The sequence below is a fragment of the Gymnodraco acuticeps genome, unplaced genomic scaffold (genome assembly GCF_902827175.1).
Source record: "Gymnodraco acuticeps unplaced genomic scaffold, fGymAcu1.1, whole genome shotgun sequence".
In the NCBI taxonomy this organism is placed as follows: domain Eukaryota; kingdom Metazoa; phylum Chordata; class Actinopteri; order Perciformes; family Bathydraconidae; genus Gymnodraco; species Gymnodraco acuticeps.
Genome location: NW_022992232.1, coordinates 637429 through 659006, shown reverse-complemented (window position 1 = coordinate 659006; position 21578 = coordinate 637429). Strand labels below are relative to the sequence as shown.

General features: G+C 42.4%; 1 protein-coding gene across 1 annotated transcript in view; it reads left to right on the top strand.

Moving 5' to 3' along the window:
• Positions 1 to 21578, top strand: part of grin2ca (glutamate receptor, ionotropic, N-methyl D-aspartate 2Ca) — a 96724-nt gene that overhangs the window by 50016 nt on the left and 25130 nt on the right. Inside the window, exon 5 of the mRNA XM_034206171.1 lies at positions 3253 to 3464. Coding sequence (XP_034062062.1) covers positions 3253 to 3464 — 212 coding nt within the window. The remainder of the gene's footprint in view (positions 1 to 3252; positions 3465 to 21578) is intronic.

Here is a 21578-nt window from a genome sequence, read left to right as displayed (position 1 = left end):
TCGTATCTTCTATTTTGAGGTGATACTGTGACACATAAATAAAAAACAAAACGTTTTTCATTAGGTCAACTAAAATATGCATCCTGCGACGGTCAGCGCCTTTTCTTGCAGATGAATAACCTGATCCCAAGCTCTCCCCAGTTATATGCTTTCAAGCAAACAATGCTGGTTTACCGGTATGTTTGATATGTAGAGAGAAGTTGCCAAAGGTGCTGCAGCCTTTACGTATCGAGGAACAACACGGGAGAGGAAGACAGCTGACGATCTTCAGTCATAATTCAATCAGTTAACTCTTTTTAGGGTGCAGCTATAGGTTTTATTTATTTCAAAGTGGGTCCATTTTAATTGTATTTTTTTTCTTTCAAATGTGCAGAGGACTCCCCAAGTGCTGTGTTGATTTATTTTAAATTAGGCCTGTGTATTTTTTGGTATTCTCCTTATAAGAGTTCTTTATTTATTAGTAGAGGTAAACAGTTTTCTAATGTAATAAATGCAAAGAAAATGTAGTTTTTGTCTATGATATAACAATAAATACAACTTTATAAGCTATCAAGCTATCAAATATGTTTTGCGGCTCCAGACAAAAAACATTGTTGGAAAAGGGGGCAAAATGGCTCTTTTGGTCAAAAAGGTTGCAGACCCCTGATATACAGTAGACTCTTGATTGAATTACCAGAAAACATGCTATATATATATATATATATATATATATTTATCATTATAGAGATATTAAAGAATATATCAAGATAGAAAATGTGCCATATCACAGAGCCCTATCTCAACATGACAGTGCCCCCATGCACAAAGTCAGGTCCATAAATAAACAGTTTTTACCCAATTTGATGTGTAAGAACTTAATTGTGATCTGAACCCCATCCAACACCTTTGCAATGAACTAAAGGCCCTGACACACCAAAGCAAAATCAAATAAGTTGTGACAGGGCCAACTGTTGTGTCGCCTCATGTTTGCCTGAATCTTGGCAAAAAAGTTGCACACCACCAAGAATACAGCCAACAGCCAGCTATTACGTATGTTGTGTGCCTTTGTGATAGGTGACTACTCCCCCTAGAGTGGTAGTCTGTATTCTTTATTCAAAAGGAGAAACTGATATATATATATATAGAATCTAAAAATACAGCGCAAGACAAACCTAGAGCTAAACGACGTCCAAACTCGACTGACATCTGATAATCGGCTTTGTCAGGGCCTTACAACACAGATTGCGACGCAGACCTAATCACACAGTTTTGGACTTCCCTGATGCTCTCGTCCCTGCAAATCCTTCCAAGAATAATGGATGGTTTTGTAGTAGCAAAAGTAAGTAGATTAATACCCATCATTTTGGATTGGCATTAGTATTACCAGATTTAGCATACCACGTTGTGCTGAGTCCTGCCCAATATGGACAATCATACCATCTCTTCATACTATTTTGTTACATTTTCAGGCTCTTTGTTAAACAAAAACAGTCCAATGTTGGCATTTCAGACAAGGTGGGGAGTGTGTGGGGGAGAAACTCCTTCTGGAGACCATTGCAGACCATTTACATGCACAAAAACGTATGTAACACACTACAAGAAATAGAAAACCCCAAAAAGCAAAATAGGGACTCATTAATGCTGTACAGTTAATCTAAAACTAAGAGTAATTTATATTGCCTACAGAGGACGTTGGAAGTGGCAAAAAATGTAGACAGTGCAGGACACGACGCAAAAACATGGCAAAAAGTTGCCCAATGACGTTGAATAATCAGCATTTTCTGTCAGGGCCTTACAACACAGATTGCGACCCAGACCTTATCACCCAACACAGTGTTGGACATCCCTAAAACTCTCTTGGCTGAATGGGACCAAGTTCCAGCAAAGCCTTCCCAGAAAAGTAATGGCTTGCGTAGTATTCAAAGTAAGTAGTAGGGATGCACCAATTTCACCTTTTTCAGCCGATGCTGATTCCGATGTTAACAGTAACAATTTTGCCAATGCCGATGTTTTACTGTAACTTATAATTGTAGGTAATTGCGATCTAGGGCAGCCTATCCCTTTTAAGAGAGAGAGGGGATGGGATACGTGTGTAGCGTGTGCATTTGTGGAGCGAGAGTGAGTGAGTGAGCGTGGTGTGTTTTTGAAAGTGGACAGGAGTAGCAGCAGTATAACAAAGTCACAAATATAAACAACGGCCTCACAAGAGCATTGAATGTTGGATTTCATTAACCGATCCTGAAAACACTCTCTACACGGGGCAGAAGTCCAGCAGCACGCTTGAGTCGAAAGCTAATGCTGGTGTTTTGTTTTACCTTCACAGCACAATGAAAATATTAATTATATTTTCCATATATTCATATAGTTGATCTATCATTAGTTCTGGTTGATTACTGCATTGTAAATGGCAATCCCTGGATACTTTTTTTGCATAATCAATCTTAGTAAACTTATTTCATTTCAGCCTTTTCTAGTTGCAGAGTTTTGCCTTTGCTACACATGTGATAAAACGTTTTAAATACAATGTAGTAAAGAGCAGCTAATTAAATCAATCAGAGAAGCGGATCGTTTTGTTGACGAATCACCTCCGTCTAAATTAACTGGCTGCTTCTCATTACTGTGTCTCGTGAATGCTCACAAATGTAAAATCAGTTTGTAATGCACTTGTTGAATTATGGCAGCCGAGGCAGCATTTAATAGCCCCATCAGATTCTGAATAAAGTCAGAAATCGGTGGGATGAGTCCGCATTCTGGCTAATTGGGCTCCAATTGGTCCTCTGCGACCTTCATTGCTTCATTTCCCAGCTGTGAATCGGAGGAGCACATTTGTGGAACGTAGTCCTAAACAGGTCACGGGTTCTTCAAACAAATGTTTGATTCCAGAAGTTGATTATGTATTCAGCTCATTTCCCCACAACATCGAATTAAAATTAGCTAACTGGTAGTATAGCAGAGATGTGTAATTGCACTCTCTTCATCCCATAGATGTGACCCGAAAATCAATTTCCCTCCAAATCGACTACGAACAAAATCTCACTTCGCTGCACATGCACATATCACAAGGATGTGCGATAACAATGTATACAGTCGGAGAATTGGTGACAACTGTATTAAGATTGGAGGTCAAGATAGACAATGTTATGCAGTTGTGTCATTACTTTTCATTGGAGATATGCGTGAGGCAATATGGCTGTATGGTAACCATCTGGAGCTAGATGCAGGGATTTCTCACTGGCTCGAGTTGATTCACCGCTTCTCTCTCAACTCATTCAGGTGGGGACCTTCGAGATGGGGATTCTGCAAATGAGATACCCCGTGTGGCCACGGTATGGCACTTACTTGGAGCCAGTGTCGGACTACAGGCATCTGACAGTGGCTACGCTGGAGGAGAGGCCCTTTGTCATTGTGGAGGCAGTGGACCCTATGACTGGTACATGCGTCAGCAACACTGTACCCTGCAGACGACAGTCCAACAAGACGGAGTCGTAAGTGATGTTGGCAATAAGAAACAATGAAAAAGTCCCATTTCAACATAACACACTCAGAGCCTAAAGGATTGATTTGCATAAACCTTTTCGACTGTGGCTGCGAGGGAATGCGGTCGTCTTTCAACCAGAAGGTTGTGGGTTCGATCCCAGCCCATGCAGTCAACATGTCGATGTATTCTTGGGCAAGATTCTTAACCCTGAGTTGCTCCCGATGGCATGGCCAACGGTGTGTGAATGTGTATGCATGTTAGTTCCTAGAGTAACATACACTGCTCTGTGTGAATGGGTGAACAACATGTAGTATGTAAAGCGCTTTGAGGGGTCTTAAAGACTGGATAAAGCGCTATATAAGTACAGTCCATTTACCATTTACCATTTTCGGGTGGTTGATAGCTATTATTGTTATTAAAGCAGACAAATCCACATATTGAACTGTCACGGTTAGGAAAGAAACATGCTCTGAAAACTGGGGGTCCTGATTTAGAAATATTAGGCCAATAGGCTTATATAACAGATGTTGCATTCACAATTGGTGGTAATTTTTGAGTTTGAGTTGTACAATGTAGTGATATCATTTCCAAAGAGAGGACATTTTAATCTATCAACCTTCATGAACTACCAAAATGCATGCAAATTTGAAGTGTGTGGTCATGTTATTGACAAATGATCGTAAGATCAGGTACTTGCTTGCTGAGTTGAACCAGCCAACGGCCAAGTATCATTTAGGCCAGTTGGCAAGTTAGATATAGCATTATTGGGAATTAGCTAGAGCTCAATTCCCATTTCACTGGAAGAATACCCTGTTAGAACTGTCTAGTTGCATATCGCTGACTGACTGTTTTTTAAACCGCTACTAAAAATACATATTTTCCAGATGTGTTTGTTCTGATCAACAGGAGTTCAACAAAAAAAAAGTAGTTGTTTATATAATATATTCTTGCGCTGTCAGATCTATTTTTGCCATTGTACGCCAGGAATGCGACCATGTTTAATGCATTATCATTAGAAAATCAATTGTTTAACACAAAGAATCCCTGTTATGCAAAACCACTTTATAGTATATCACTGTACGATCCCGAATGCAAACCCATCTTAATTGATTTTGTATTCAACTTGAGAGCGCCATTAGGTATGAGATTAAGATGCTCTTCCCGTGCCATTAGCCCAGGCATGACTTCTTATCACTCAATGAGGTGGGATACTCATTAGGCTGCTTGGCCAGAGCGTAATATCCCAGGCATCACCCTGTGAACCAGTCAGGGAAATATATGTGCTGCATAGTAGGGTATCAATTAGATGGGTTGATTTGGCCTCGTCATCAATCCTGAACACCTAGAGACTGGTGTGCATTAGTGGGGGAAAGAAGCCCTGGCCATTATCCATTACTGACAATAGTGCTAACCAGATGAAGGGGGCACAAGATGAGGCTCACGTCCCTTCAGTGTTATAAGACTATAGTGCTTCATTACTCATGCTGACCAAATCATCCTGCTGGTATAAATTGCATAACTCTACAGTTTGTCGGGCTAATGTTCATGGAGGTGCAAGAAAATCCAAGGCAGAGGCAGATAAAGTCAATAAGAATCAATCGGTACTGTGGTCTGCTGAAGTACAAACACTTTAGACAAGTCAGAATCCCAAATGCAAATTGGGATTCGCATTTGAATCCCAATTTGACTCTGGAACCTCTCAATACATATTTAATTTCAAATGTTTTTGTATTAACAATGCATCAGCATGTGAGAATACTGAGCAACAAATTACCAGGTTTTTCTGATATAGATATCCAAAAGTAGTTTTGGTTGTGATCCAGATAGGGTTGCCCCCAAAAAGTCTTAGGGCGCATTCACACCAGCCTTTTATAGTCTGGTTGAATCGAACCCTGGTGCGTTTAGCCGCTTGGTGCGGTTCATTTGGGTCGGTGTGAACACAGTCCGAGACCTCTTAAGTGAACCAAACAACCGGACTCTGGTCCGCTAAAATAGGTGGTCTCGGAACGCTTGCTTGCGAACTCTGGAGCGGTTCATCGCTGGTGTGAACGCAGTCCGCACCAAAACATATGAAGCGTAGTATTTACATGTCACAAGAACGCGGATGTCTTAAAAAATCTTTAGCGAAAGAGTCCTTCAAGACATCCGCGGTTGTTTAGTTAAAGAGCAGTGTGCGAAAAAGCACACGTCCCACCGTCCGGGACGTGTTATTTACAATATCGGATATACAATGGTTGAACAGCATTTCCGTGCACATGACTTGTGTTTAAAGTTTATAGTCCGTTTGAGTTTTGCTCTGTCTTTGAACGCAAACCGAACCTTCTGAAAAATGAAAGGGTGCATTCATACCTAATAGTCCGCTTCTCTGCACCAGACCACAGTTTGTTTCATTGTTTCATTTTTCAGAAGGTTCGGTTTGCGTTCACACGGGCAAAACTCAAACGGACTATAAACTTTAAACACAAGTCATGTGCACGGAAATGCTGTTCAACAATTAGTCAGACATTAAGGGGGTAAAAACGCAAATCCCGGCAATTTCTACCGGAGCCTCCGCCATGGAGCATCGGCACTTTCGGCAGGTTATTCTCATGCTGCTGTTAATCTGGAGATCAACAGACACTAGCGGCCCGCGCATATGATGATATAATCAGACAATGTGCGTTAAAAAACATTATAACACATATACAGGGTTCTTACACCTTTTCCAAAGTCAAATTCAAGCACTTTTCAAGCATTTTCAAGGTGCATTTTCCAGCTTTTCAAGCAGCTTACAGATGTTGTAAATTACATATTTATATACACATACTCAAATGATTATTTCCCTACCTCACATTAAATCAGATGTTCTTTATGCTATAAACAACCAAATGTGTGTTTCGTGATAGCATACTACACGAGGATGAAAAATTAAAGAAAACAAAACAAAGTTTAATATTTCAAAATGAGTGACCTGTACGTAGACTGGACCTCCCATATAACCTGGCTGAGCCAATATAAAACAATCAGCCAAATAACTTTTCAATACATTATTGATTACTATTTTTGAGGTACTTTTAGGTTGGCAGTGAACATAAGTCAGAGATAAATGGTGTACTTTTCCTCCACTACATGTATTTAATACCTTTAGTTACTTCACAGATCTGGATGAATGATGTGAAATCTAACCAAGTGTTGAATCAGACTTTAGTTCCACCTGGAGTAAATCCACCAGCTACCCTGCAGTACACAAAGTCATTCAAACTAGCTGCACCTTTACCAGCTTTGAGAACACTTTCATGATCAATCATTATAAAACATATCATATATATTATTCTGAAATGGACCAATCTGCACAACGACTACTTTTACTGTCGCTACTTTCACTATATTTTGATGATAATACTTTTCTACTTTTACTTGAGGAACATTTTGAATGCAGGACTTTTACTGTAACAGAGTATTCCTACACTCTGGTACAAGATCTGAGTACTTATAATTTCACTACAATATCTGAGTTCTTGTACTTTTACTCAAGTACAAGATCTGAGTACTTATTCCACCTCTGGTAGTGTATTAGTCTGAATTGTAGCCACAAAATCACGCAGAGCTGCATACAAATAGACTCAAAATGGTAACAAGTGGAAAATAATATTTACAAATGTGTACAATGATTTGTAGGTAATTTTGACTACTCAAGACACCTGACTTATACATCTTCAAAGGAAGACTGTGTTCATTCTACAATTACATGGGATTAAAGCAAAATGTAGTTTTACTTGTATAATACTTCAATTTTATATAAAAGACAGTTTGTTTTCATCTGTTTTCAAATAAACAAAGTATTGGCTTTCAGAACATTAAACTTGTTTCGGCAAATTCAGATGATAAATACAACTTTGAAGCTTGTAACGGCATAATTACAAGCGGAGAATGGAGTATTGTAACATCACAGCAAGCATAACAACAGCCGGTGTTTCTTGTAAGTGTTTCCCCGGTACACAAACGCAAAAATACACACACACACTCGCGAGCTTCCCCCAGACCAGTAATACAAACGAAAATGTGTCTTCGGGTCAATGTGACTGATTTCGATAGAGCAAGTCACATTTGGTTTAGGTACGAAACATACTACCAGTAGAAATACATTGCTTTCAAAATCGCTCTGTGTCGAATAGGGGTGTAATGGTTCACAGAAGTCACGGTTCGGTTCGTACCTCGGTTTGGGGGTCAGGTTCGGTACAACAAGAAAAAGCAAAAAAAAGTCCCAAATGCATAATTCCAGGTTTGTTTTTTATTTATAACAGTAGTGCAAGTTTCAGTATAAAAATAAGGAACTCTAACATTTTGAATAATTAACTTTATTACACAGTTAAAAACAAACCACAAACAGTACCACACACACTCAGATGGCCATATTATCTATTATGGCTGATGTCAAACTAAAAGGTTCATCAAGCTGTAAATCTAAAAAGAATGTCTTGAAAATATTACATCATAAATAATAAGAAAGTGTTTCAAGAGCGCAAAGTCGTTATGCCAAAAGCTTCTGTTATTTATTTTGGTCTCGGCTTTCATGTCTATTGTCTTCTTAAAAACAGCGGGGATAAGCTGTTGAACTGCTGTTGTCTTTTGCCGGGCTCTGGTGATTGGCAAATCTGGGTGATGCCTTCTGATATGATTTAGCATGTTTGGCGTGTGTTGCCATTAGCATACCGCACCGTTATCGAACAACGTCGACACACCGTCCTCGTCCGATCCACCACTCGCACACTTCATCGTTATTTAGTCCACAGGGAACCCGACATGTTCCCACACAGCTGATTTAAAAGAAGCAAATGGGTTCTTGCTCCTCTGTGTTATCTGAAATTGCCATACTAACTTTTCTTCTTCTTGTATTTTGTTCGTTTTGTTGTGTTTTCTTCTTGTTCTTCATTTGTTGTTTAAGGGCGGCTGGCAAACAGCTTTTAGGCGCAATACCGCCCCCTGGATTATAAATAGTGTAATGGATACTGCCCTGAATGACAGACTTTTTTCCCCACTCGTAAAAATTAGGCGTATTCGTCGTGTGACTGCATGTGCCGAACCGTGACGGTACGGGACGAATACGGATACCGTTACACCCCTAGTGTCGAATCAATAGATTATATTTCGTGACTATAAAATGATTGTCCCCTGCAATTATTATTATCCCTCAATCGAGTTCGCTATTCAGCTAGCTAACGTTAGCTTAAACAAACGTAACATGCAACGTTAGCCTAATCTAAAATGCTCTACTACGGCGTACCTTTCATGTGGCTCGTCAGCGCAGACTCTCGCATCGTTATTTTTTCAAACTTTGCAGGAGGCTACTCGTGGGCTTGACCCTCGTCTTAGCCATGGCTTGTATTTGTCTTCTGCTAGCCAACGCTCGTTGAAACTGCAACCTCCTGGCACACAGTCATCTATCACTCTCATCAGAATGCCCAGGTCACACGTAACACAAACACTTGCAGGTCGCGCGCAAAGCGCGGGAAGGCCGCAGCGGAGCTGTTTTATGTAGAAGCGAAGCAATTATATTCTTTTAATCTAATAAGCGAACTATTCAGTCAGACAGACATTTATTGTAAAAGTAAAGCATTTACATTTTCAAGCACTTTATCTCAATTTCAAGCACCATTCCCAAAATTCAAGCACTTTCCCAACCTTGAAAACACCACGTCAAATTTCAAGCATTTTCAAGGATATCAAGCACCCGTACGAACCCTGCATATAATGAGAGACGTTCTGCAGTAAGGAGAGGCGTTTCACCGACGACATTTCAATCAGGAGAGACGTTGATGTATGAAATACATATTTAATACTGGGACACGTAATATGAATGAAATAATGATTGCCAGAATTGAGACAGGAGAATGGAATGGTGTTTGGCGATTAGGCCCCGGTTTGCAGGATTATCATTCAGGAGGGGAAGAACCGCTCCGAAGAAACCCCCAAAGAAGTGAAGTATGACATACTGAGCTGTAATGAGTTTCTTACCTTGTGGGCTGACTGCGGTGATCTGTGGATGAAATGAGAGATTAACATGTGGATTAAACAATCGGCCGGAATCACTGCCGGGCTTACTGTACATCATAAGATGCTTGACCCGAGAGCCGACGGCCGGAATCAGTGCCGGGCTTACGTACTACCACTAAACAACGGCCGGAATCGCTGCCGGGCTTACTGTACATCATAAGATGCTTGACCCGAGAGTCGACGGCCGGAATCAGCGCCGGGCTTACGTACTACCACTAAACAACGGCCGGAATCGCTGCCGGGCTTACTGTACATCATAAGATGCTTGACCCGAGAGTCGACGGCCGGAATCAGTGCCGGGCTTACGTACTACCACTAAACAGCGGCCGGAATCGCTGCCGGGCTTACTGTACATCATAAGATGCTGACCCGAAGGTCGACGGCCGGAATCAGCGCCGGGCTTACGTGAACACTACCACTAAACATTGCCGACACGATGGTCGATGACCTGCGATGCAGGGTTAAACATTAACACAATGAACACTACCACTAAAATGCATAAATAACAGGTTAGAGAGATCTTCGGATGGCCGCACAACGCTGATGTCCGGGCGAATGTAGGATGTGAAGGCAGAGGAGGACCACCGTCCAAGTTGTTGTAGGGATGAGGAAGAAATACCTTGATTGGCGGCAGGGTTGGCTGCACCTATCCTGAACGAAGCCCTGAAATGCTATTAAGACACCACCACCAGTTATATGCATGTTTACCATAGGTAAACTGGAGAGATCCTGGATTGCCGGCGCGAGCCGATGTCCGGGCGAAGAGGGAGATGTAGACAATGTAATGCATGAGAGCTGTTAGCTTGAGTACAGTGATGCATGAATATCATAACCTGGCTTATCGTAAGCCATGTGAGCATGAAACCAAAATATAAATGAAGTGCAATATGCGCAGCATAAGATGATGTACTGTATGCTTAGGTAAATACTGAAACATGACCCATGATATAGGACTAGCTTAATTAGCAGTTTATTTACACCACGGTGAGACATAGATGCTGATGTGCTTGATTGGGTGATTAGACTGTCTTCTATCATCTTACATGAACTTCTCTTTCTCCCTGAAAGAAACCCCCCAAAACCAACGGATGGGGCAGTATCCGTGACTGTGTTGAAGCTTGAAACTGCGTTACTTACTGAACATTGTAACGGGTAGTAGTTACCCGAACTGCATTAGTAATGAGTTACGTTACTTCGTACGGCAAAGTAATACGTGTACTGAAACTCCATACTGTAACACGTAACGTTACACCCGACACTGCCTGGAACTCACCATAACCCTGAACTAAAGCAGTAATGCATAACGAACATCTCGAGAATTTGTTGCAAACTGCCTCTTGCCAGCACTACCCTGACGCCTGTTTTAGAGGTGAGGCGCAGGGAAAAAGGGGCGAGAGCCTGGGCTGTGCAATGAACCTGCTAGCCGCCTATGACGCACTTAGTGTCCAGTACTGGCTACTGAGCTGGGAGGAGAAGTAGCTTCAATGGGGTGTAGTTTAAGCCCTGCTTGCCTGCGAGAGGGGTTGTGGTTGAAGCCATAAATGGGTAAAGCTTCGCATGGGATGAGGGCCCGTTCCGCGTGAAGGCCGGAAGCGCCGCATTTGAGCGGCCCTGATGCCGGTGGGTGATGCCCTCTCGAGAGACTGAAGGCGTGCGTCAATTGTTTGCGTGAAGTAGGCCATTTCCATTAGCCGGAGGAACTTCCGTGGAGCCCGATTTCCTTGCCCTTTCCTCCCGCATCCGGGTTTGCGGGGTGGCCGGCTGGAACCGCTAGCCGACTGGGGAACACCGCCTGGGGAATGCCGCCTGTAGCTTAATCCTCGAGACTGCGGAGCTGATGAATATATGCCTGGAGCTGGGACGAAGCCCTGCTGCTGTTGCGTATTGTCACCTGAAATGACAGCTGACAAGAGGGAAGAGCAGATATAAAGGGATTAGCGGGTGCAACGATAGGCTTGTGAGAATGGAGAGAGGAGTGATGAGTTAGCTGGGGAGTGACGCCCCCGATCACTTAATGAGGCAGGAGAGGGTAAAGAAGTGACGTGTAATATGAATGAAGAGCTTGGTCTTGCTGCTTGAACTTGCGCTAAGCTTCATGTGTTCTTAATTTTATGTAGTTGACGGAGCATTTTTACTTTACACAACACTGTTCAACACTTAATTCTGCTTCACTCTTTAACTAAACAACCGCGGATGTCTTGAAAGACTCTTTAGCTAAAGATTTTTGAAGACATCCGCGTTCTTGTGCAGTGGCGGCGCCAGGGTATGGCTGTGGTAGGCTACAGCCATACCAAGAAATGGCTTAGCCCCATCACGAAAAATGATGTTAAAGTAAGCAAATTAAATTAAATAATAAGCAAAATGCTAAATGTTGAGAACACGGATTGCGAAAAGATACGGGTCGTGTCCACAACACACAAACTGCTGTAACAACAAGTGCACATTACTGATGCAATATGGTTGAGACCATTCGGGCTTATGCTAGAAGAGGGGTGCAAGGAATAGTCTAAGTAGTGGCAGAGTTTTATACACTAAAGGTGTGGAAATGTTCTGGCGTTATAATATTAGCGCGGCCGCGGTCAGATCAAAATGCCTCCGAATGCAATTTGAATAGACCTACAGCCAATCAGAGCAACGCAACGTTGGGTCTGCGTCATGCCTTACTGATTGAGATCAATCGGAACCGCCATTCAGTATCCCCATTGGATCTTCAACGTGTACTATCATACATCACGTTCACTGATTCCCTTTTTATTTACTACAAGACAAATGTGCCATTTTATTTCATACAGTTCCATTTTGATTGAGACAGGGAAATAATCTAAACCTCACGGGTGGCGTTTCACTGTCAATGGGGGCGATATAGCGTGTATGTAATTACATTGCAAATACTGACTTGAGCACCACCACTGTATGGGTTAGCCCTACCATAGATTACCCAACAAAAATACCCTGGCGCCGCCACTGTTCTTGTGACACGTAAATACTACGCTTCCTATGTTTTGGTGCGGACTGCGTTCACACCAGCGATGAACCGCTCCAGAGTTCGCAAGCAAGCATTCCGAGACCACCTATTTTAGCGGACCAGAGTCCGGTTGTTTAGTTCACTTAAGAGGTCTCGGACTGTGTTCACACCGACCCAAATGAACCGCACCAAGCGGCTAAACGCACCAGGGTTCGATTCAGCAGAACTATAAAAGGCTGGTGTGAATGCACCCTAACAAACTGTGGTCTGGTGCACACCAGAGAAGCTGACTATTAGGTGTGAATGGACCCTTAGTCGCATCGGAAGAGAGAAAATAAAAGGAAAAAAAGGAGGGACCATCGGAGTGCAACTTCCCGAATGCCGGCTTCATTGCAAAACATGGAGCTTAATTACCGCTGGCAATGTGTGTTCCTTTCTCATAATCGGAGGAAAACAACAGCAGTCTGGCAGTAGCCCAGCCTTGTATCAACAATTACAGTTTAGACCTATAATATATATACATTCTTACCCCAGAAAAACCTAAATTAAAGCTTTAATTTCATGATGAGGGCGTAATGTGCACATTTTCAGTGTTTCCATTTGCTGTGAAGTATTTATTGGGTTGTTATATTCAGATAAGAATGATAGAAACTAGAACTAAATGTTCAGTGTGTGTCCTTGCTGCTTGTTCCAACACACACTAACCCTCCTTACCAGAGCCTCTGCTGTTTACACCGCTGACTGCTTCGTCCTGCGTCGTGACTCTTATGCTACATTTTACATTCAATTTACATTACATTTACAGCACAGAGTCCACAGTCCACTGTAAATCTGCCCCAAGTGGAGGGAGGACTAACCAACATATGTTGCGACGATTGCTGAAGACAACAATGCTTTCTGCACTACTAACAGTCGGACTGAAGAAAGCTATGTGGGCACATTAAGACAATGGCTGCATCTACAGATCCTTTTCAATCAATATTTGTCAGTGGACTGTTTTTTTTTACGATTAGCTAATTTGTTTAATTTCAGAAAATAGTGAGAATGCCCTTTGAACTCTCACAAACCCCAAAGTGAATAATTGCTAATTATGTTCACTTAACTTTCTAAAAACCAAATATAAGCAAATTACAATGATATAAAACAACAAAAAAACATTACTATTTTTAGAGAAATACACATCATGCTCTTGCTAAGCGTACGGGTTCAAACTATGAAATAGCAACACCAGCACCAATTCCATGAAACCATTTTTTTTTTATGAATTGCAATCCCTTTTTACTCGTCTGTAGACATGTGTGGCAATAATGACACATCTGTGATACCAGCCAGCCAATTTATCACTTGGCCTCTGTTTGAACCGATATGGAATCGTGTTCTCTAATCCTCGCAGCAGGGTCACCTTTGTTTATCTAATTATCTTCCCCGCCCTAATGTTGTACCACTCAAAGTGTACACAACTCAGACCTACATCAGTGCTTTCTGAATGGGGAGTCATTGGTCATGACAGGCTCTTCATTCCAATCCCTCAACCGCCTTCAATGTCATATACGGAGCCAGCATGGTATACCATCTGTGTAATTCCCTCATTTGTTCTCAGAGAGGCCTGACAAACAGCCAACAGTGCCTGTCTCAGACCTGTTTGAAGCAGCCTAATGCAGATCACTCCAGCTCTTTTCCTTTGAGCCATACATGTTCTCCAGCAGGGGCGGGAAAATCTTCTTCCTGAATGCCTTTGTATTGCAGGCAGACTCTTTTCCCTTAGACTCTTAGAGCACAGTGGCGGAGATTAATTCAGAGGTAATGCCCTGTAGAAGGGTTGTATTGACCTGGGAAGATAATGTCATCATACATTAACTGCGTTCAATGCAAGCTAGAACATAACTTGATTTAATTGAAGCTGAGACCGAGTGTTGCTGTATATATGAGCTCCCCAGACTATCGAAGCAAGACAAAGCTCGACTTAGCAACGTTGATGCAATGCTTTAAAAGTTGTAGTAACTTTAATAGTGTCCCGTAGCGTCAGTATACTGCATATACATTCACATACATTCATATACAGGGAGTGTAGTACTCTCACGTTTACAAGCTCACTGGTTAGTCACACTTTATCATGAATTGATTACCCAACAGGCCTCAGGGCCCAAGAGGTCTAGGGAGCCTTAATCAGAGCATGTGTGTGAAGGGACTGTTAAAACTATTTCACAAGTGAAAGTCCCTGTTATTTCAATAATTCTTAGAGGTCTAAGGAGGTACAACTTCACGAGAAAGAAAAAGCTTATCTTACGACCTGAAGGCTAGGGTTAGAAAACAGTTACCACAAGTGAAATGCCTTTTTGCAAGGGACCTTACTTTGATCTGCTTCAGAGGAATGACAAACAGAACAGATACAAGATAATAGGCAGTTTCAGGGTGTGAATGTGTGTGTGCCAGTTTTATAGGGTGGCTATAGTTAGCGACGTCCTGGTGACCAAGTGGTTAAGATGCACATCAAACATTTGTTGCAACTGTCCAATGCCTAATGAACGTAGAAAGGTCCCCAAAACAAAATATTTAAAAAAAAAGAGCAATTAAAGCTGTACTCAAATCAGAATCTGTCCAACCTAAAGATAAGACTATTTGTTCCATTATCTATTTTCCTCAGTGGCGGTGCCCTGTGACTGGCTCTGGGTCAGCTTTGGAAGCCGGCTCAAAGCCGATCATTGAACTGGCCGTACACAGGGATCTCGCCACTTGAACTTGCTTGGCGTGACCTCTTTCCAGTTGGAACCGGGCACAGTGCGGATATTGTTTTTACAATAAACTTAAACAATATCCGCACTTTGAATAAATACCTCACACATACATCTAACACAATTCCAAATCCCACATTCTGCCAGCCAACTTAAAGGCCAGACATGAACCCTGGCAGCTGGTGAGTTGGGGGATGTTAGGAGCGCTGTGTTTACTCGTGGTCTGCTGGCAGCCATGTTTGACTCTGAAGTGTTCATTTGTTTGGGTTTGTTGTGGCTCAGCTCTGCCTGTTCGTCTCATTGCCTCCCAGTCGTGATGTGTGGCTGCAGAGTCCATTAGACTGAAGGTCTGGGGGAGGTTAGGGGTGACTCATTAGTGCTCTCTGCATTGCGCCCATGGCTCACTAGTTAGCTGCCGCATCACCTCACACTGCCCACCTTATGCGCTATAGAGGTGTGTCTGTTTGGGTTTCTCTGAGAGTAAATACAAGTCTAATGGGGGACCATAACCCGTATGTGGATACATAAACAGAGAAAATGGATCGTCAAGTTTTTCTAAAAATATTCTGCTAGGCTGAGATAGACAGCAATTCTGAAGCTTTTCGAGTTTTAGGAATACATCCCCCAATACACAGCAGTAGTTAATTTGCTCACTGGGAAAACTCACCACCCAATGGGCTTTTTCGGTGCAGTGGCCTGTATTAGTGTTTAACTACAACTAATGGTTGATATTACTACAAACAGAATATTCTCACGTCTATGAATCACTGATTGCTCACAAAGTAAAACACATGGTCAGTTTGTGCCACCAGAGCGGATTCTGACCTTTTCAAAGTGTATTTACATCTTTAGACCAAATTAGCTTCTTGTTATACGCAAACACCAAAAAGCTTCCTGCAGGCTATTCTTCCAACTAATGATAACAAGCAACCAAAATATCAGAATCAAATGCCTTGAATTTCAGGATGCTAATAAACAAATATACGTTCAACAAGTTTTCCCCTCTGATGGGATTATAAAATCCCATAAATTGCGAGGATTACAAATTCAGTTAGTTTGCCCATTAAAGATAGTAAAGTCTATTGCTTTTGGTCTAGTGAAGAAAATAGGAAACGAAGAAGAAAACTTTTTCTATAAATCAAATCGGGAGGCTGTGGCTCAGTGGATAGTGTGATGGACTTCGAATCAGGGTAGCGAGTTCACAGTTCCACTGCAGTCAGCATGTCGTTGTGTCCCTGAAGACACTTCACCCCAAATTCCTCCTGTGGGGATTGTCCACAGTACTCAATGTATGTAAGTCGCTTTGGATAAAAGCATCTAACAAATGACATGTAATGTAAAAAAAAAAAATCACAGACCAAAGCAGTACACTAGGCTATCTTCTGCCCTCTTCCTGACTCACTGACATCATCCTGTTAGTGTGAAACTGAAGGACATTTTCATCCCCACGTTCCTGGTAATCCTGCTGGTAAGTAAGAGGGAATTTATTTCAACCCTTACGTCAGCCTCTTGTACTTTGTATGCTGAGCCTGAAACTGTCCGTTAAGCTTGAGCTGCATGCTCTGTCTGGATATCAGTACTGTATAAGCAGGTACGCCCTGTCTTTTTATGCCAGGGTCACTCAGGCAGTTTGGCAGGTGGTCGGTATTACTCTCATTAAAACAGTTTAGCATACTGTAGTCCACACCAAATCCAAGTCTGGGTCAAACTTGGGTCTGGGTGTTGCTATGTTTCTAGAATATTTAAAAGATGCAATGCATAGCTTTTGAACAGCAATAACAGATGTGCCGCAGTAGATTCAACAACTACAACAAATACATTTCAATGCAAACCGACAGCTTGACAGTTTTTACATTTTACATATTTTTTTTTTAAATGTGGTTGACACCTGCATAATATAGACCCTCCAGAAAAACGCAGGCAAAAACCCTTGATTATCAGTGGCGTTTTCTCCCGGAGGCCAAGGGAAGCCAGGCTTCCCCTGTTTTTTCGGATTGTAGTTATAATTTAAATAAATAAATAAAAACACTTTGTTTTGTTTCGATAATTCTCCTTTGCTGTGTGTTGCTGCCGGCCCGTCTCTCCCCCATTCTCATTGAGTATTATACAAAGAGTGAAACAAACAGCGCCCCTCTAGATGTTATGGTGAAACAGTAGATTGCACTCACTGTTGCGAGAGGAGGACAGCCGAATCTGGCTTCCCTTGATGAAAAAAATTGAGGGATTGACCAATCAGATGAGGCTCACGTGATGCCCCTGCCAACCTGTGATTGGTCAGGGCCATGCCAAGGGAAGCCAGAGGTGGCTGGCTTCCCTTGCCTCACAATCCAATCAAATCACATCAACTTAGTGTTGCAGTGACGCATCCTAAAATTCGGAAGTAAGCTGCGCTCGGTTTCCCTCATGTTTCCCTCGACAAAAAAGCAATGGGATTTCTCCATAGGATTTAGGAAAATAGCTCGAAATAAGGTCAGTGGAAAACGAACCTGTTAGATAAATGAATATTAAACACAACAACCTCTGAACATTACAAATATTCGCCTCAATTCAACCTGGAACCTCTCTCATACAATAATACAATACAAATTGTGTGTGTGTGTGTGTGTGTGTGTGTGTGTGTGTGTGTGTGTGTGTGTGTGTGTGTGTGTGTGTGTGTGTGTGTGTGTGTGTGTGTGTGTGTGTGTGTGTGTGTGTGTGTGTGTGTGTGTGTGTGTGTGTGTGTGTGTGTGTGTGTGTGTGTGTGTGTGTGTGATGGATCGTTGGCGCGATGTGCAACTCAAGGCATATGCTCGAACGGTAGCTGCCTGGACGCTGCAATCATGTTGCGCACTATCCGTGCTGAGTGTGCTGACTTTTCGTACAATGTCCCACTGTCTGGCTTCTTGCATAAAGTCAAGTGCTCGGCACAGTTGTGGCGAAATGTCGCTCCTCTGTTTTAATTTAAACAGCTCCTTCTATCCATTAGCGCAGCTAGCTAGCACCAGATGCTAACAACAACAATGCACGTAAGGTCTCTCTCTCGCTCGCTCGTGCCACACATACACACACACCCTCCCGGTCCTCCAGATGGCCAGTCGGTGCCTGCCGGTGAGCGTGGAAGTGTGGTCTGCCACAAGCGGGCGGCAGGACCGGGGCTGTCAGCATCAGCTTGTAGATGGTATTTTAAACTCGATGCGCTCTGAAACTACGGGGCGGCCGAGAAAAAAAAATACACATGCGTTAATCGCGTTAAAATAATTAGTGGCGTTAATTTTTTTTTGCGTTAACGCGTTATTAACGCGTTAACTTGACAGCCCTAGTGTAAAATGATACCGGGTGCTGTAATCACTCATCTGGTTACGTTATTACATTGACCACCACATCCCCGACCCAAAAGAAAGGACGTATTATTGGCTTCCCCTAATTTTTTCCCCACGCCACGCTACTGTTGATTATGCGGGCTAAAATCCTTGATTATGCAGGCTAAAATCCTTGATTATGCGCTTAAACATGCAGGGTTTTTATGTGATTTTATGTGGTGAAATTGCGGGAAGTTGCGAAATATGCGGAAAGTTTTTTAAAATAATGGGCTGTCTTATTTATTCTCTCACACACAACCTGCCACTAACGTTAAACCCCTTTACTATTCAATTAAACACATTCAATGTTTATTTATTGTAAAAGCAATTGGGCTATTTTAAACACACACACACACACACACACACACACACACACACACACACACACACACACACACACACACACACACACACACACACACACACACACACACACACACACACACACACACACACACACACACACACACACACACACACACACACACACACACACACACACACACACACACACACACACACACACACACACACACACACACACACACACACACACACACACACACACACACACACACACACACACACACACACACACACACACACACACACACACACACACACACACACACTTCTCCGCCTCCGCCTCATTCTGTTTTCATTTACTCGTTCGTTATCTGACCAGCTTCAATCTTGTAGGCTTCTCACTTCGTTTCTTGTAGCCCTCGAAAGGGTTTTGGAGGATGATGCCTTGGTGAACGTGAGTTGTTTGGCTTTCTTGTCCGCAGCAGCAGAAAGCATTTTCGAATGTTTGAATGAATCAAAGTGGGTCGTCACTGTGGATTTTCTCTTATGCTCCAACCAGTGGCGTTTCTATATGTACAAAAGTGGTGGGGCACAAAAAACTCAGACGTCTATATATAAGCTTCTGCAGTGAGGTTCATGGCTGGCGAGGCACTGGCACCGACTCTTCAGGTTTACAAATATTATATTTTGACCTAAATCAAAATATAATATTATTTTCAAAAGCCTCTTTAGTCTGATGCTTCAATTAATTTTAAACAGACAGTTCAACAGAAGGATACCCAAAAAATGTAATTTTATCATTTAAATATTGAATTGTTCTCTCTTAGTAAGATCCCATTTTCAATAAAATGGTGGTCTTACCTTGACTTGAAGATTAAGTCCATTTGCCTATCCTTCTGGACAAAAATCTCTATTACTTTTTTGTAAAAGTCCTCCTTATCTTCTTGTAGTTTCAAAAGTCTATCATAAATCTAAATGATGGATTTATGATTCGAAAATGATAAAAGTAGGGTAGACATGTGGATATTATCCGGCTGAACAAAATGTACATTTATCTAACAGCTACGTTTCCCACAGATCTTATTTTGAGCTATTTTCTAAAATCCTATGGAGAAATCTCATTGCTTTTTTGTGGAGGGAAGCCATGCGCAGCTTACTTCCTGGTTTAAGGCCATGGTTTTAGGACGCGTCTCTCTCCTCCTCTTCACACACCACACTTTTCGCGGCACACATACTTACAGCCAATCAGCTCTAAATTATGTGAGATGACGTATGGTGGGGATGGCAGCTCTATGCCCCTCTACGTCATTATTTTTTGCCACACACATTAAATAGGAAAATACTCTGAGCATGCGCAGTGTAGTTTTTACAGTCACCGTTCACTTAGACAGTGAGAGGGAGGGGCAGGATCGAGTTTTGTCCCACATGGCTCCAAACAGCTCAATAGGCACACACTAGACACTAATTAGAAGAACACATACTGTACTAAAACAGCAATGTACAGACGAATCAGATGATTAAACATGATCTTAAAATATATTTTATATATTTTTTAATTTTTTTTTTGCATTTTGTTGTAATCATTATTTTAATACTTTCTGCTGACACTCGGTGGGGCAGGTGGGGCTGAGTGAGGCTGTGCCCCACCTGCCCCTAATGACCAGTCGCCACTGGCTCCAACACAGTTGCACGGGCTGCAGAATAGTTTCCCCCCACTTTCGTGCAAGACATCGGGGTACTGCTTTGCCCGGTCTTTCGCAGAAATGTTCGTCGGTAAATGAGATGGATTAGATTTTTTCATCTTGGTGTTTTCTCTCTCGTGTGAGTTCCACACGTTCACTCTACGGTGTTGTTTACCTTCTGTGATGCGCGAGCTGATGACGTCGCGTCATCTACATCATCATCATCACTACTTCACGTCAAGACGAGTTTACTTTTTTTCCCTCAACTTTGTGTGGATAAATGCGGGGATTATGCGGCCTTTTGATAAATATGCGGCCTTTTAAAAATCTGCGCCATTTTGCTGATTATGCGGTATACGCATCCTAAAACCCTGAAGTAAGCTGCGCATGGGTTCCCTCGACAAAAAAGCAATGGGATTTCTCCATAGGATTTTGGAAAATAGCTCGAAATAAGGTCTGTGGAAAACGAACCTGTTAGATAAATGCACGCTTTGTTCAGCCGGATAATTTCCACATGTCTACCCTACTTTTATAATTTTCCAATCATAAATATATCGATCATAAATCTCACGATTAGATTTATGATTCGTCTGCAAAGTCACAAACCCTCGAAGTACACCCTGTAGCGAGTACAACTCTAACACAGAAAATACCTGTCTATGCTGCCCCAGAACGCCTCGTTGAAGATTTTTCTAAAATGTTTCTTCCTGGTCCAAATGGACCACTCCGTGGAGCTCCTCACACACCAGGATCCCTTGGCGTCACTATCAAACGCAGTGGGGGAACCTTTAGTGTTGATTTTTAACTATCAGGGAGTCCCATTGACTTCCACAGAGCTCCCTGAACGTTGGTAATAGACGAGTTGGCATCGCGGAGAAACACTCATTCAGCCTTGTCTTTTCTCAGCCGCGCTACTCCGCGGAGTTTCGTCCGGCACACACACTCACTCAGCCTTATCTTTTCTCAGGCTGTGAGTGTGTGGCAAACTGTGTGGCGAACAGCCTGGCTGTGTGTGCTGAGTTCCGCGATGTCTCGCTCTCTCGCAGACCCCACGCAGCAACCAGG